The sequence below is a fragment of the Cnephaeus nilssonii genome (genome assembly GCF_951640355.1).
Source record: "Cnephaeus nilssonii genome assembly, chromosome: 7".
In the NCBI taxonomy this organism is placed as follows: Eukaryota; Metazoa; Chordata; class Mammalia; order Chiroptera; family Vespertilionidae; genus Cnephaeus; species Cnephaeus nilssonii.
In genome coordinates this window covers 80,617,670-80,629,921 of record NC_137078.1, presented here as the reverse complement: position 1 = coordinate 80,629,921, position 12,252 = coordinate 80,617,670, and the positions used below count along the sequence as shown (strand labels likewise).

General features: G+C 42.6%; 1 protein-coding gene across 2 annotated transcripts in view; it reads left to right on the top strand.

Annotated features, from left to right (window-relative positions):
* The window catches only part of AGO1 (argonaute RISC component 1), a 41,592-nt gene that overhangs the window by 8,465 nt on the left and 20,875 nt on the right, over positions 1-12,252 (top strand). Inside the window, exons 3-11 of one of the 2 annotated variants that reach the window (XM_079778125.1) lie at positions 3,123-3,243; positions 3,702-3,883; positions 4,281-4,417; positions 4,630-4,764; positions 4,915-5,002; positions 5,660-5,807; positions 9,126-9,245; positions 9,605-9,727; positions 9,864-9,997. In XM_079778125.1, the coding sequence (XP_079634251.1) occupies positions 3,123-3,243; positions 3,702-3,883; positions 4,281-4,417; positions 4,630-4,764; positions 4,915-5,002; positions 5,660-5,807; positions 9,126-9,245; positions 9,605-9,727; positions 9,864-9,997 (1,188 nt within the window). Of the gene's footprint in view, positions 1-3,122; positions 3,244-3,701; positions 3,884-4,280; positions 4,418-4,629; positions 4,765-4,914; positions 5,003-5,659; positions 5,808-9,125; positions 9,246-9,604; positions 9,737-9,863; positions 9,998-12,252 lie in introns of both variants that reach the window. The other variant, XM_079778124.1, reaches the window with a different exon arrangement.

Below are 12,252 nucleotides of genomic sequence, written 5' to 3'. Positions count from 1 at the left end.
TGATTTGCATTCCCCTAATAATTTTTTTGGCGGGTTATTTATTTTTAATTCTTTATATTGATTAAGGTATCACATATTTATCCTCATCCCCCCATTCCCATCCCAAACCCCTCCCCACGCATGCCCCTATCCCCCTGTTTTCCGTGACCACTGGTTAGGCTTATATGCTCCCTAATAATTATTGATTTTGAACATTTTTTTCATGTGCCTATTGGTCATCTGTATGTTTTCCTTTGAAACATGTCTATTCAGATCCTCTGTCCATTTTTAAATTCAGTTGTTTGTTTTTTTGTTGTTGAGTTTTATAAATTATTTATATATTTTGGATGTTAACCCTTATTGGAAACATCACTTGTAAATATCTACTCCCATTTAGTTGATTTCTTTTTTGTTTTGTTGATGGTTTCCTTTGCTGTGCTGAAGCTTTTTAGTTTGATATAGTACAATTTGTTTATTTTTGTTTTTGTTTCTCTTGCCTTTGAAGTGAAAAAGACCACTAAGACCAATGTCCAGAAGCTTAGTGCCTATATTTTCTTGATGTATTTTATTGTTTCAGGTTGTAAATTCAAGTCTTTGATCCGTTTTTAGTTAATTTTTGTGTACAGTGTAAGATAATTGTCCAGTTTCATTCTTTTGCATAATAATATCCAGTTTTCTCAACACCATTTATTGAAGAGACTTTCTCCATTGTATATTCTTGGCTCCTTTGTTGTAAATTAGTTGTTCATTGTATGTGGGGGTTTATTTCTGGGCTCTCAATTCTGTTCCATTGATGTGTGTCTGTTTTTCTGTATTTTGGTCTAATGAGTAAAGTTTAACATATTTTTCAGATGTTTAAAAATCATATATGGAAGGATGTTTCAAATCTGAGGAAAGAAAATGAAGAGCCTTGCATATATAAATATGATTGTATGCCTGGGAACTTGGTGGAGGGGACTTTGCATACTATGGTTTACTATAATTGTTCAGACTTTTAAAGTTGCCTTTTTTTTTAGTCTTTATTGTTGGGAATATTACAGATGTCTCTCCCTTACTCCCTCCATTGCCCTCCTCCACGCGGATCCCGCTGCTCCTAGGCCTTCACTACCCTATTGTCTGTGTCCATGGTTAATGCATATATACATATAAATTCTTTGGTTAATCTCTTCCCACCCCGCCTCTCCCCACTTCCCTCCCAGATTTGTCATTCTGTTCCATGTTTCCATGCCTCTGGTTCTATTTTATTCATCAATTTATTTTGTTCATTAGATTCCTGTTTGTTTATTTTGATTTTTTAGATTCAATTTTTGATAAATATGTATTTATTGCCATTTTATTATTCATATTTTTTTATTTTTTCTTCTTAAAGAAGACCCTTCAATATTTCATGTAATACTGGTTTGGTGGTGATGAACTCCTTTAGCTTTTTCTTGTTGGTGAAATTCTTTATCTGACCTTCAGTTCTTTTTTATTATTTTTTAAAATACATTTTTATTAATTTCAGAGAGGAAGGGAGAGGGGGAGAGAGAGAAACATCAGTGATGAGAGAGAATCATTGATTGGCTGCCTCCTGCACACCCCCTACTGGGGATTGATCCTGCAACCTGGGTATGTGCCCTTGACCGGAATCAAACCCAGGACCCTTCAGTCTACAGGCTGATGCTCTATCCACTGAGCCAAACCAGCTAGGGCATGACCTTCAATTCTTGATAGCTTTGCTGGATAGAGTAACCTTAGTTGTAGGTCCTTGCTTTTTATCATTTTCAATCTCAATGTGGATTCTTCTTTAATTCTTTAGTTGTAGGGCTTCCATTAGGCCAGATTTCAGGTGGTTCTGAATGATGGTTGTTCTGTATTTTAATTGTAATCTTGATGTTGTGAGAGGATGCGAGTACCTCGTTTACCTATGCCACCATCTTCTAGGGTTGCTTTTTGTTAGGAGATAGAAATAGGTTCTGGTGTTAGGAGGTAGTTGAGATGTTTTGACATAGTCTGTGAGGAATGGAAGTGATCAGGACATGAAAAAGATTGTTGGGTAGCACTGAAGCCTAACTGGTTACAGTTGCTTCCAATATACATTTTGAATGTTTTTATCCAGTACTATTCAAAAGGTTTGGTTTAGAAAGTGAAGATGTCAAATGGTTGGATGGGTTGGGATTTTGAAGGATAGATGGATACTCTGGTATCTAAAGTGGCAGAGTATAAAAAGTGAAATCTAGAAAGATGACAATAGGTGGTGGGACCTAGGGGCTTCAGAGATGGAGGAGATGAGGTTCTTCTTCCAAAGTTTATTCCTATCCCAATTTAGATCTCTTTCCCACCCATATTTTTTTATTATCAGTTTGGGAATTGGAGGAGCCTCAATTCTATTCCTGATTCTGGATAGACCCTAAGATAAAGCCTTTCTCCCCTTAGCCTCCCTCTCTGTTCAGAAGGCATTCACTCTTTTAGGTTCTTTAGGACCTTAGTGATGTGAAGACCAGAAGCATCACCTGGGAGCATGTTAGAAATGTAGAATTTTAGGCTTTGTTCTAGACCTACTGAGTTAGAATCTGCATTTTAATCAGAATCTGCATTTTAATAAGATCTCCAGATGATTCATATGAACATTGAAGTTTGAGAAGCACAGTGACAGAGCAGATGAGATTAAAGCTGCTAGGCCCTGGCTGGGTGGCTCAGTTGGTTGGAGCGTCGTCCCATACACCAAAATGTTGGGGTTTGATTCCTGGTCAGGGCACATACCTAGGTTGTGGGTTTGATCCCTGGTCGCAGAGCATGTGGGAGGTGGTCGATTGATGTTTCTCTCTCACATAGATGTTTCTCTCTCTCTCTCTCTCTCTCTCTCTCTCTCTCTCCCTCTCCCTCTCCCTCTCCCTCTCCCTCTCCCTCTCCCTCTCCCTCTCCCTCTCCCTCTCCCTCTCCCTCTCCCTCTCCCTCTCCCTCTCCCTCTCTCCCCCGCCCCTCGCTCTCGCTCTCCCTCCCCCCGCCCCAATAAAAACATGTCCTTGTGTGAGAATGGAAAAAGAAAAGAATAGCTGCTAGGAGAGAATGTAGTAGATGGGACATTCCCTGAACTTTTAATAACTTCTAAAAGCTTGAAGTGGTAGTCTCTCAGCTTCCACAGGCTGTTCCTATCCCCACAGGGAAGTGGTGGAATACATGGTCCAGCATTTCAAGCCTCAGATCTTTGGTGATCGCAAGCCCGTGTATGATGGAAAGAAGAACATTTACACTGTCACAGCACTGCCCATTGGCAATGAACGGGTAAGGTGGGAGTCAGGCTAGACCTGTGTCACAGGGTCTGGATTGAGGCAGAGCTCATGTAAGCCTGTTTCCAGTCTGGCAGTCCAGAGATCCCTTTCATTTTTTTGTTCTGAGAAAGTGTGTTCTAGGGTGAGGGATGGATAGGTGCTGATGTTTGTTTCGCCTACCATATGTCTATCCCTGTTCTAGGCAGATTGAGAGTAGACTTAAAATAGACTTAGACCTTAAGGACTTTCTGCTAGGTGTGGTTGAGAGAGAGCACTGAACCAAGTAGAATGAGCCAAGGTGGCTGGAGACTAAGTAGCTGCATTTACTGTGGAGTTTTCATTGTGAGCTCCTATCAGCTCAAGAGACAGATTCTTAGCAAATCCATGGAGTGGGAGACAGTTGGACAGGGCAGGGAATGTTGGACTGTGAGAAAGCATTGATAGTCCTTCCCCCCTTTCTCTCTATTGAAGGTTGACTTTGAGGTGACAATCCCCGGGGAAGGGAAGGATCGAATATTCAAGGTCTCCATCAAGTGGCTAGCCATTGTGAGCTGGCGCATGCTGCATGAGGCCCTGGTCAGTGGCCAGATCCCTGTACCCCTGGAGTCTGTGCAAGCCCTTGATGTGGCCATGAGACATCTGGCATCCATGAGGTACTGGGTATAGTTAGTATCTGGGCTACTAGTGGTGTCAGAACTGCTATGGGGGGCGGAGGGGAATGAGCACATATTAATGTCCTACAGTGTTCTTTTCAAACAAAATATTCTTTGAAACCGTATCATATGCCAAGCAAGTGTGTATATACATTTAGATGGGTTAAATCATTGGTCCTGTCCCTTTTAGATATCTTTGAGCTGCACCCCATCTGTCCCTGTGGGGCAGAGAAAGGGTAGAGACTTCACAAGGTCAGTTACACAACTAGTAAAGGATCAGAGCTGGAATTAAAGCCCTGGTGTCCTGCCTTCCAGGCCAGGGCTCCTCCGTGCCCAGGATGCCTCACAGGGTGGGGGCCTGTGCCCGAGGGACCAGTTCTCTGCCTGTCCCTGCCAGGTACACCCCTGTGGGCCGCTCCTTCTTCTCACCGCCTGAGGGCTACTACCACCCGCTGGGGGGTGGGCGCGAGGTCTGGTTCGGCTTTCACCAGTCTGTGCGCCCTGCCATGTGGAAGATGATGCTCAACATTGATGGTGAGTCGGGAGAGCTATGGAGTCAGGGGCACCCTGAATCCATTGACCACACCCCCAGCCTCATCCCTCCCAGCTCTGCAACCACACTCCTATGGCCCTGGTACCCCTCCCCCATCCCATAACCCTATAAGGAAGAGGGTGTAAAGAGCAGTACTTCCATTTATTATGGAAGACAGAACCTGAGCTGAGCTATACCTACTCTGTCCCCACAGTCTCAGCCACTGCCTTCTATAAGGCACAGCCGGTGATTGAGTTCATGTGTGAGGTGCTGGACATCAGGAACATAGATGAGCAGCCCAAGCCGCTCACGGACTCTCAGCGTGTGCGCTTTACCAAGGAGATCAAGGGTGAGGACGCAAGCAGGAAGGGAAGAGAAACAGCCTTACTTTCTCTTTAGCCCTAAAAGAAAATCCCCTGGGGATATGTTCAGGGGAGAGGCCAAGCCTGGGAACATGAGCAACCCATTTCAACCCTGACAAGCAGTGTGTATATTCTAGGCCTGAAGGTAGAAGTGACCCACTGTGGACAGATGAAGAGGAAATACCGTGTGTGTAATGTTACACGCCGCCCTGCCAGCCATCAGACGTAAGTTGACAGGGCTGCTAAGCCATACCATTAGTGGAAGAGGGCAGATATTTCAACACACTCCCTTCACTCCCTCCCATCCCACCACTGACCTTATGAATAAGTCTTGGACTGGCCCTGTTTTTGAATAAGCTGTGGGTATTTGTCACCCCTCTCCCAACCTTCCCAGGTCCATTGATACTCTCCCTACCATTTGTGCCTTCTTGGTCTCCACCTTTCCTCCGTGGGCCTTTACCATAGATCAGGCATCTTCCTCTGACTCCTCTATCAGTTTGTAATTGTTAGCATCTCTTTCAACTTATATTTCCTCCTGAAAAAGAAAGCTCCTGGGCTAGACCTTGGGAAAGCTCTCATTGATTTCATCTACCTTCTTGACCTCAGACTATACTGGACTATGAGCACCTACTGTGTGTCAGGCTTTATGCCCAACATTAGAAATACAGATGAATAAGGTCAGGTCCTGTTGGTTGTGGAACTTGCCACTCAAATCTTTGACTTCTGTTTTGGAGCCCTGTATTGCCTGCTTTCCCAAGAGTGGCAGTACTCTAAAGAGACTGGATAGGGATAAAGCCAAGTCTGGGGCTTTCATGGTTGTAGGTCTGGAGAGGTGGGAATCAGTCCTGAGCTCTTGACACCTCCTTTCTTTCCTCCAAACAGGTTTCCCTTGCAGCTGGAGAGTGGACAAACTGTGGAGTGCACAGTGGCACAGTATTTCAAGCAGAAATATAACCTTCAGCTCAAGTATCCCCACCTGCCCTGCTTGCAAGTTGGCCAGGAACAAAAGCATACCTACCTGCCCCTAGAGGTGAGGCTGCCAAGTAATGGTTGGGCAGGGAAACAAGCATTGTATCTGCACACTGATCATCAGAGATCTGCTTTCCATTTGTAATCTCTCATCTTCATTTTGAAGTTTGGGAAATTGACATTCTGAGAGATATGAGGTCATTCTGTGAAATATAGGCCTCATTCTTACCTGCTAAATTGTTTTCTTATTTCCAGTCCTGCTCTCATGTGTTTTTAGGGCTGCCAGGCAGAGGTGAAAGCTGTATTTACTGTCTAATAAGTGATTAGTTTGTTCAGGACAGAGATTTCAAATATCCACATTCATGTCCTCTTAATTTCTCTTTCCCTGTCTTCCGAAGTTCAGGATGTGAAAAAACCTAAAGATACAAGTGTACCTTATTTTATAGAAAATGAAGATGAATGTTACCTACTAGTATAACATGAATCCTATTTTCCTAATGATCAATGTGTTCTTTTTAAAAAAGTTTTAGACCAAGATTTGTTATATTTTTATGTTTCAACAGGTGTTTAAAATCCTGCAATTAAAGACAGTAGTAATATTTCTTAAGTTATAGAATACAAAATAGAACTATTGGGCTGCATTTGGTTAGATGGACACCAGACAAAATGTCTAATGAGAAACTACTGCTGACTGCTTCATTGTCTAGTCCATTGCTACTCAAAGTGTGGTCAGTGGACCAACAACAAGGGTACTATGCAGGAGCTCATTTGAAATACAGATTCCCAGGTACCACCAGACCTATTGAATCAGAATCTGTCTTTTAACAGAATCCAAAGAGGATTCATATGAACATTAAAGTTGGAGAAACACTAACCTAGGCTATTGTCTTAGTTTGTTCCAGCAGCAGGAGTCAAATAGAACCAAAGATCAAGCCTTCTGTGAGCTTCTGGGATTTCAGAGCTAACTAGAGGGAATTGGGCTGAAGGGAGAAGAGATCCCAAAACCCAAGAAATTTGACTTAGTTAGTAGGTGTTGATGCACAGAAAGTGGGATGAAGGCAATATTTTCTCTGAGATATAAACAGAAATCTTTAGGGATGAGCTCAGCTAAGTAGCTAGGCTTTAGATAATATCTACTACCAGTTGAGATTTGTTAGCAAATTGACATTACTTCTGTTTTGTTTTGTTTTTAAATCCTCACCTGAGGATATGTTTATTAATGAGAGAGAGGGAGTAAAGAGAGAAACATTTCTCAGTTGTCTCCCAAACACCCCAAACCAGGGATCAAACCTGCAGCCTAGGTATGTGCCCTGACCTGGAATCAAACCCACAACCTTTTTGGTGTATGAGACGATGCTCCAACTTACTGAGCCACCCAACTGGGCAATATTACTTCTGTTTAAACAATACTTTCCAAGGTGAATAATTTATATAATGACTTATATTTCAACTTTTACTATTGTTTATTTAACAAATATTTATTGGGCCCCTGCTATGTGTCATATACTCTTTTAGGTGCCAGAATGTAGAGATTAATAAGACAAGGTTCCTGCTGTCATGGAGCTTACATTCTAGAAGGGGAGATAGATAATAATTGATAAGTAAGATAGTTTCAGATGGTGGTAAGTGCTATAAGAATAATAAAACAGATTAAGGGGATAGAAGTATGGGTGGAGGAGTATGGAGAGCTACTTTAGTTATTGTGGTCAGGGAAGGCCTCTTTTAGGAGATATTTGAGCTGAGTCCCAAGTTATGAGATAGAATCAATCTTGTAACAACCTGAGGAAAGAGCCTTCCATGCATGAGGTAAATAGCAAGTACAAAGGCTCTATCTAAAGCAGCAGAAAGTTTGGGTCTTTTTAAGAGATAGACAGAGGCCATAGTGGCTGGCATGTAGTATATGAGGGAAAAAGTAATAGGAGATGATATTGGGGAGAGTTTCAGGGTCAAATCATGTAGGCTATATAGCCTGGTGGAATTTAAAAAATATATATTTTTTTAATTGATTTTTTTACATAGAGGAAGGGAGAGGGATAGAGAGTTAGAAACATCTATGAGAGAGAAACATCCATCAGCTGCCTCCTGCACACCCACCACTGGGGATGTGCCCGCAACCAAGGTACATGCCCCTGCCGGAATCGAACCTGGGACCCTTCAGTCCCCAGGCCGACGCTCCATCCACTGAGCCACACCGGTTAGGGCGGAATTTTTTTTTTTAAAGAATAGCTTTATCAAGATATAATTCACATACCATAAAATTCACTCTCTTAAAATGTACAAGTGAGTGGTTTTTTAGTATTTTCAGTTATGCAACTATCACCACTACCTGATATTAAAACATTTTCATCACCCCCAGAAGAAAGTCCATAACCATTATAGTCACTATTCCTTCGCCCCCACACTTTCCCTTCCACCCCTAGTAATCACTCATCTATTCTGTCTCTGTGAATTTGTCTTTTTTGGGTATTTCATATAAATCAAATTATAATACTAGAGGCCTGGTGCATGGATTTGTGCGGAGTGGGGGAGGGGGAGTCCCTCAGCCTGGCAAGCACTCTCTCGCAATCTGGGACCCCTGCCTGGCCTGCGGGGATCGGGTTGGCAGTCAGACATCCCCCGAGGGATGTAGCAGTGCGCCAATCGGCAGGAGCCTGAGCCAGGGCCGGGTGCGCAGCACTGCTCGCACTCCTCCTGGCCTGCTTGCCACCATTGGAGAGCTGCTTTACTACCTTACGAATCCAGTTTGTGCATATTGAGTTTTTTAGTGTTCAGAAGAGCTCTGTACTGGGACCTTTGGTAAATAATAAGTTATCCTGCAATTTATTGAGTTTTTAGTGTTCCGGAACGGTACTCAGTCCTTTAAGTGCTTTATTTTATTTAATCTCCAAACAACCCTATGAGATTGTTACTGTTCTCCCCATTTAACATACAAGACTGAGCCCAGATCTGGTGCTGGATCCTTAGCTCTTTTTCTTTTTTTTTCCTTAAATATACTTTTATTGATTTCAGAGAGGAAAGGAGAGAGAGAAACATCAATGATGAGAGAGAATCATTGATCGGCTGCCTCCTGCACACCTCCTACTGGGGATGGAGTCCGCAATCTGGGCATATGCCCTGACTGGGAATCGAACCATAATGTCCAGCTTCATAGGCCAACACTCATTCACTGAGCAATACCAGGTTGGATCCTTAGCTCTTAATCACAGAATGGCTATTTTGTCTTTGGTATTGCACATGGATATTTTCCAACCTACCTGTATGCCCAAAGAATTTTGCAGTCCTCTTCCCAAGGTTGACAGCCAAGGTCTCTTCTCTTACTGTGGGACTCAGTATAGGATGGACTGAACTCAAGCCAGAACTGTCTTCCTTGTTTCCTCAGGTCTGTAACATTGTGGCTGGGCAGCGCTGCATTAAGAAGCTGACCGACAATCAGACTTCGACCATGATAAAGGCTACAGCTAGGTCGGCCCCAGACAGACAGGAGGAGATCAGCCGCCTGGTCAGTGGGACTGCAGAGAAACATGTGCTCGATTGCTCAGTCACTGGGGCCCCTGGTAGCATAGATGCTTTTCTGCCTTGGCAGGACTCTCGGAAGGACACACGTCTAGATTTGTTGCTTGGGACTCCATAGTACTGCTCTTGCTTCTTGACCCTGTAGCTACTTTGTTTCCTATTTCTCTTTCCCTTTTTTCTTCCCTATGTTATCCCCTCCCACTTTCATCATCTTCCACTTTCCCTCCCTTTTTAGGGCTATTTCTCGCCAGTCTCAGCTGCCCAGGGCGTTCTACTTGGGACCCAGAGGGTGAGCATTATTGCCAAGCTGCTACTCTCCTGAGATTCCCCCCTTTTGTCTTGTAGATGAAGAATGCCAGCTACAACCTAGATCCCTACATCCAGGAATTTGGGATCAAAGTGAAGGATGACATGACGGAGGTCACAGGACGAGTGCTGCCGGCGCCCATCTTGCAGTATGGCGGCCGGGTGAGCAGGGTCAGGGCCAGACAACATCTCTGGGGCATTTTGGGAGGAGGTTGGGTTGTATAGCCAGGGGCTGTTGTTCCCCTGCCCACCTGGCTTTACTGAGGCTCACCTGGGCGCCCCCTTTGCCTATCTCCAGAACCGGGCCATTGCCACACCCAATCAGGGTGTCTGGGACATGCGAGGGAAACAGTTCTACAATGGGATTGAGATCAAAGTCTGGGCCATCGCCTGCTTCGCACCCCAAAAGCAGTGTCGAGAAGAGGTGCTCAAGTAAGGAGGGCTGGGTGTATGGATAGAAGGTTGGGGAAAGGACCCTACAGTTGCCTACTTTCCCTTATCCCTATGAGGCCAAGATTTGATCTATAGTATGCTCTTGCTGATTCTTGACTCTGCTTCCTTGTGCTGTCTGGCTCAAACTTCTGCCTGTTCCTTTTCTGCCAATCTGTGGTCAGAAGTTTTGGTAAGGAGCCCTATCTGTTCAGAGATGATGATTTCAAGGCATGAACCTCCTAAGACAGGTCTGAATTATTTTATTGTTATAATTATTAACCTGGTAATAAATAATAGTAATGACTATAATGTTTATGCCAACATTTTACGTTATTTAAATTCATCTTCATAGTGAGCAGGTGGTGGTATTTCCATTTTCAGGAAACTGAGGCTCAAAGAGGTTAAGTAACTTGTACAAAGTTTGCATATCAAGAAAAGTGTCAGAATTCACATCAAATCAGCTCTGAGGCTTCAAAGCTTACATTACTAATTGGAAACAAAAAAGAGTAGCTTATTCATCTGATCCTCTGAGTTGTCCTCTCCTGCGCACAAAATGTATTAGGTCCAAGTAACCTGAATTGGTGAACATGAGTTGTAAAGATCTCTGCATGAATAGACAGCAATGACAAAAATGATACAGCCAAATGGTTTAAAGCCGTGGTCGGCAAACTGTGGCTCGCAAGCCACATGCGGCTCTTTGGCCCCTTGAGTGTGGCTTTTCCACAAAATATCACGGCCTGGGCGAGTCTATTTTGAAGAAGTGGCGTTAGAAGAAGTTTAAGTTTAAAAAATTTGGCTCTCAAAAGAAATTTCAATCATTGTACTGTTGATATTTGGCTCTGTTGGCTAATGAGTTTGCCGACCACTGGTTTAAAGGAACAAGTTAGGGGAGTAACAGTCTTGAGTGAGTGAATGAGTGAAGTGGAAGAAATCAATGACTCCCCTGCAGTCTCTTTTTAAAGGCAACTTTATTGGGATATATTTCAAATATCGCAAAAGTCACTCATTTAAAATGTAAAATTTGGTATTTCCTGCAGTTTTTGAAGTGGTAGTTTCTTATTTCTATGGATCTGGGATGGGGAGTACTCAGTGTACTCCGAGGCTGAGGAAGAGTTGGAATTGACCACTTTGGACAGCTATGAGAATAATAGAGATGGGCCCTGGTGGGATCAGCTGGCCTTGGGGTTTTCATAAGAATTATTTACAGCAACCCCTGATGAATGTGGGGACTCTAGCTGCCCTGCTCTCCCTTCTCCCTTTTCCCCTCACAGGTACCAAACCACTACCAATACAATTGTAGTTTCTTTTTAGCCCCATTTAAGCCAGGCTTCTTCTAGCCTTGGCTTAGCATTGGAGGGCTGTCTGGTCCTTAGCAATATTAGAAAGGCTCCCAGCTCTCTGCCTTTATGCCTTTGTGTCACCTTGTTGATAGCTTTATTCTCCATGTGCTTCTCTCTTATTCCCATGTCTTTCTCTTGTCCCATTAATTTGACAATCAGTCAATAGGATCAACCCTTAGAATTTTTCTTTCAGTTAAAGAAGTCCTATACTTCAGCCATATATCACTTTTAGCATAAGATTTCAAGACCTTCCATATTTTAGACTTCTAACATTTTGTGGCCAGCAGCACTGAACATAATATCCCAAATGATCTGGTAGTAGAGAGAAGATTGGGACTACCACTTTTCTTGAAGTAAAGGCACACTATTAATGGAATCTACTAACACATTGGTTATTTTAGTAGCTACATTGCAGTTGTATAAAATGGAAGAGAAATGGAAAAATTACTGTTAATAGTCCATCAGAGCCCTGGCTCTTATTTACATGAAAAATGGTTAGGTTTTATTTCTTTATTCTAAGATGTATTTTGAAATATTAAAATATATATAGAATTATATGGCAGACACCCATGTATTCATCATCCCAAGTTTTATCTTTTTTTTTAAGTAGATAAAATATTATAGGTAAATTTTAGATTTCCTTTATGTCCTCCAACCTGGTCCCATTCCTCCCTTCTGATGCAGCTACTCTCATGAATTATTGTAATCTTTCTATCCAATTTATACATTTTAAATACCTATATGATATAAATGATTTTAAGTTTTACATAGCAGTATTTACAGTATTTGTCTTTCTTCTTTTAACTAAATATGTGAAAAATACTTATTTTCTTACTATATAGGTTTTTTAATCATATTGATATTTATACATTATATAATAGCATCCTCTAAACGAGGGGTGGGGAACCTTTTTCC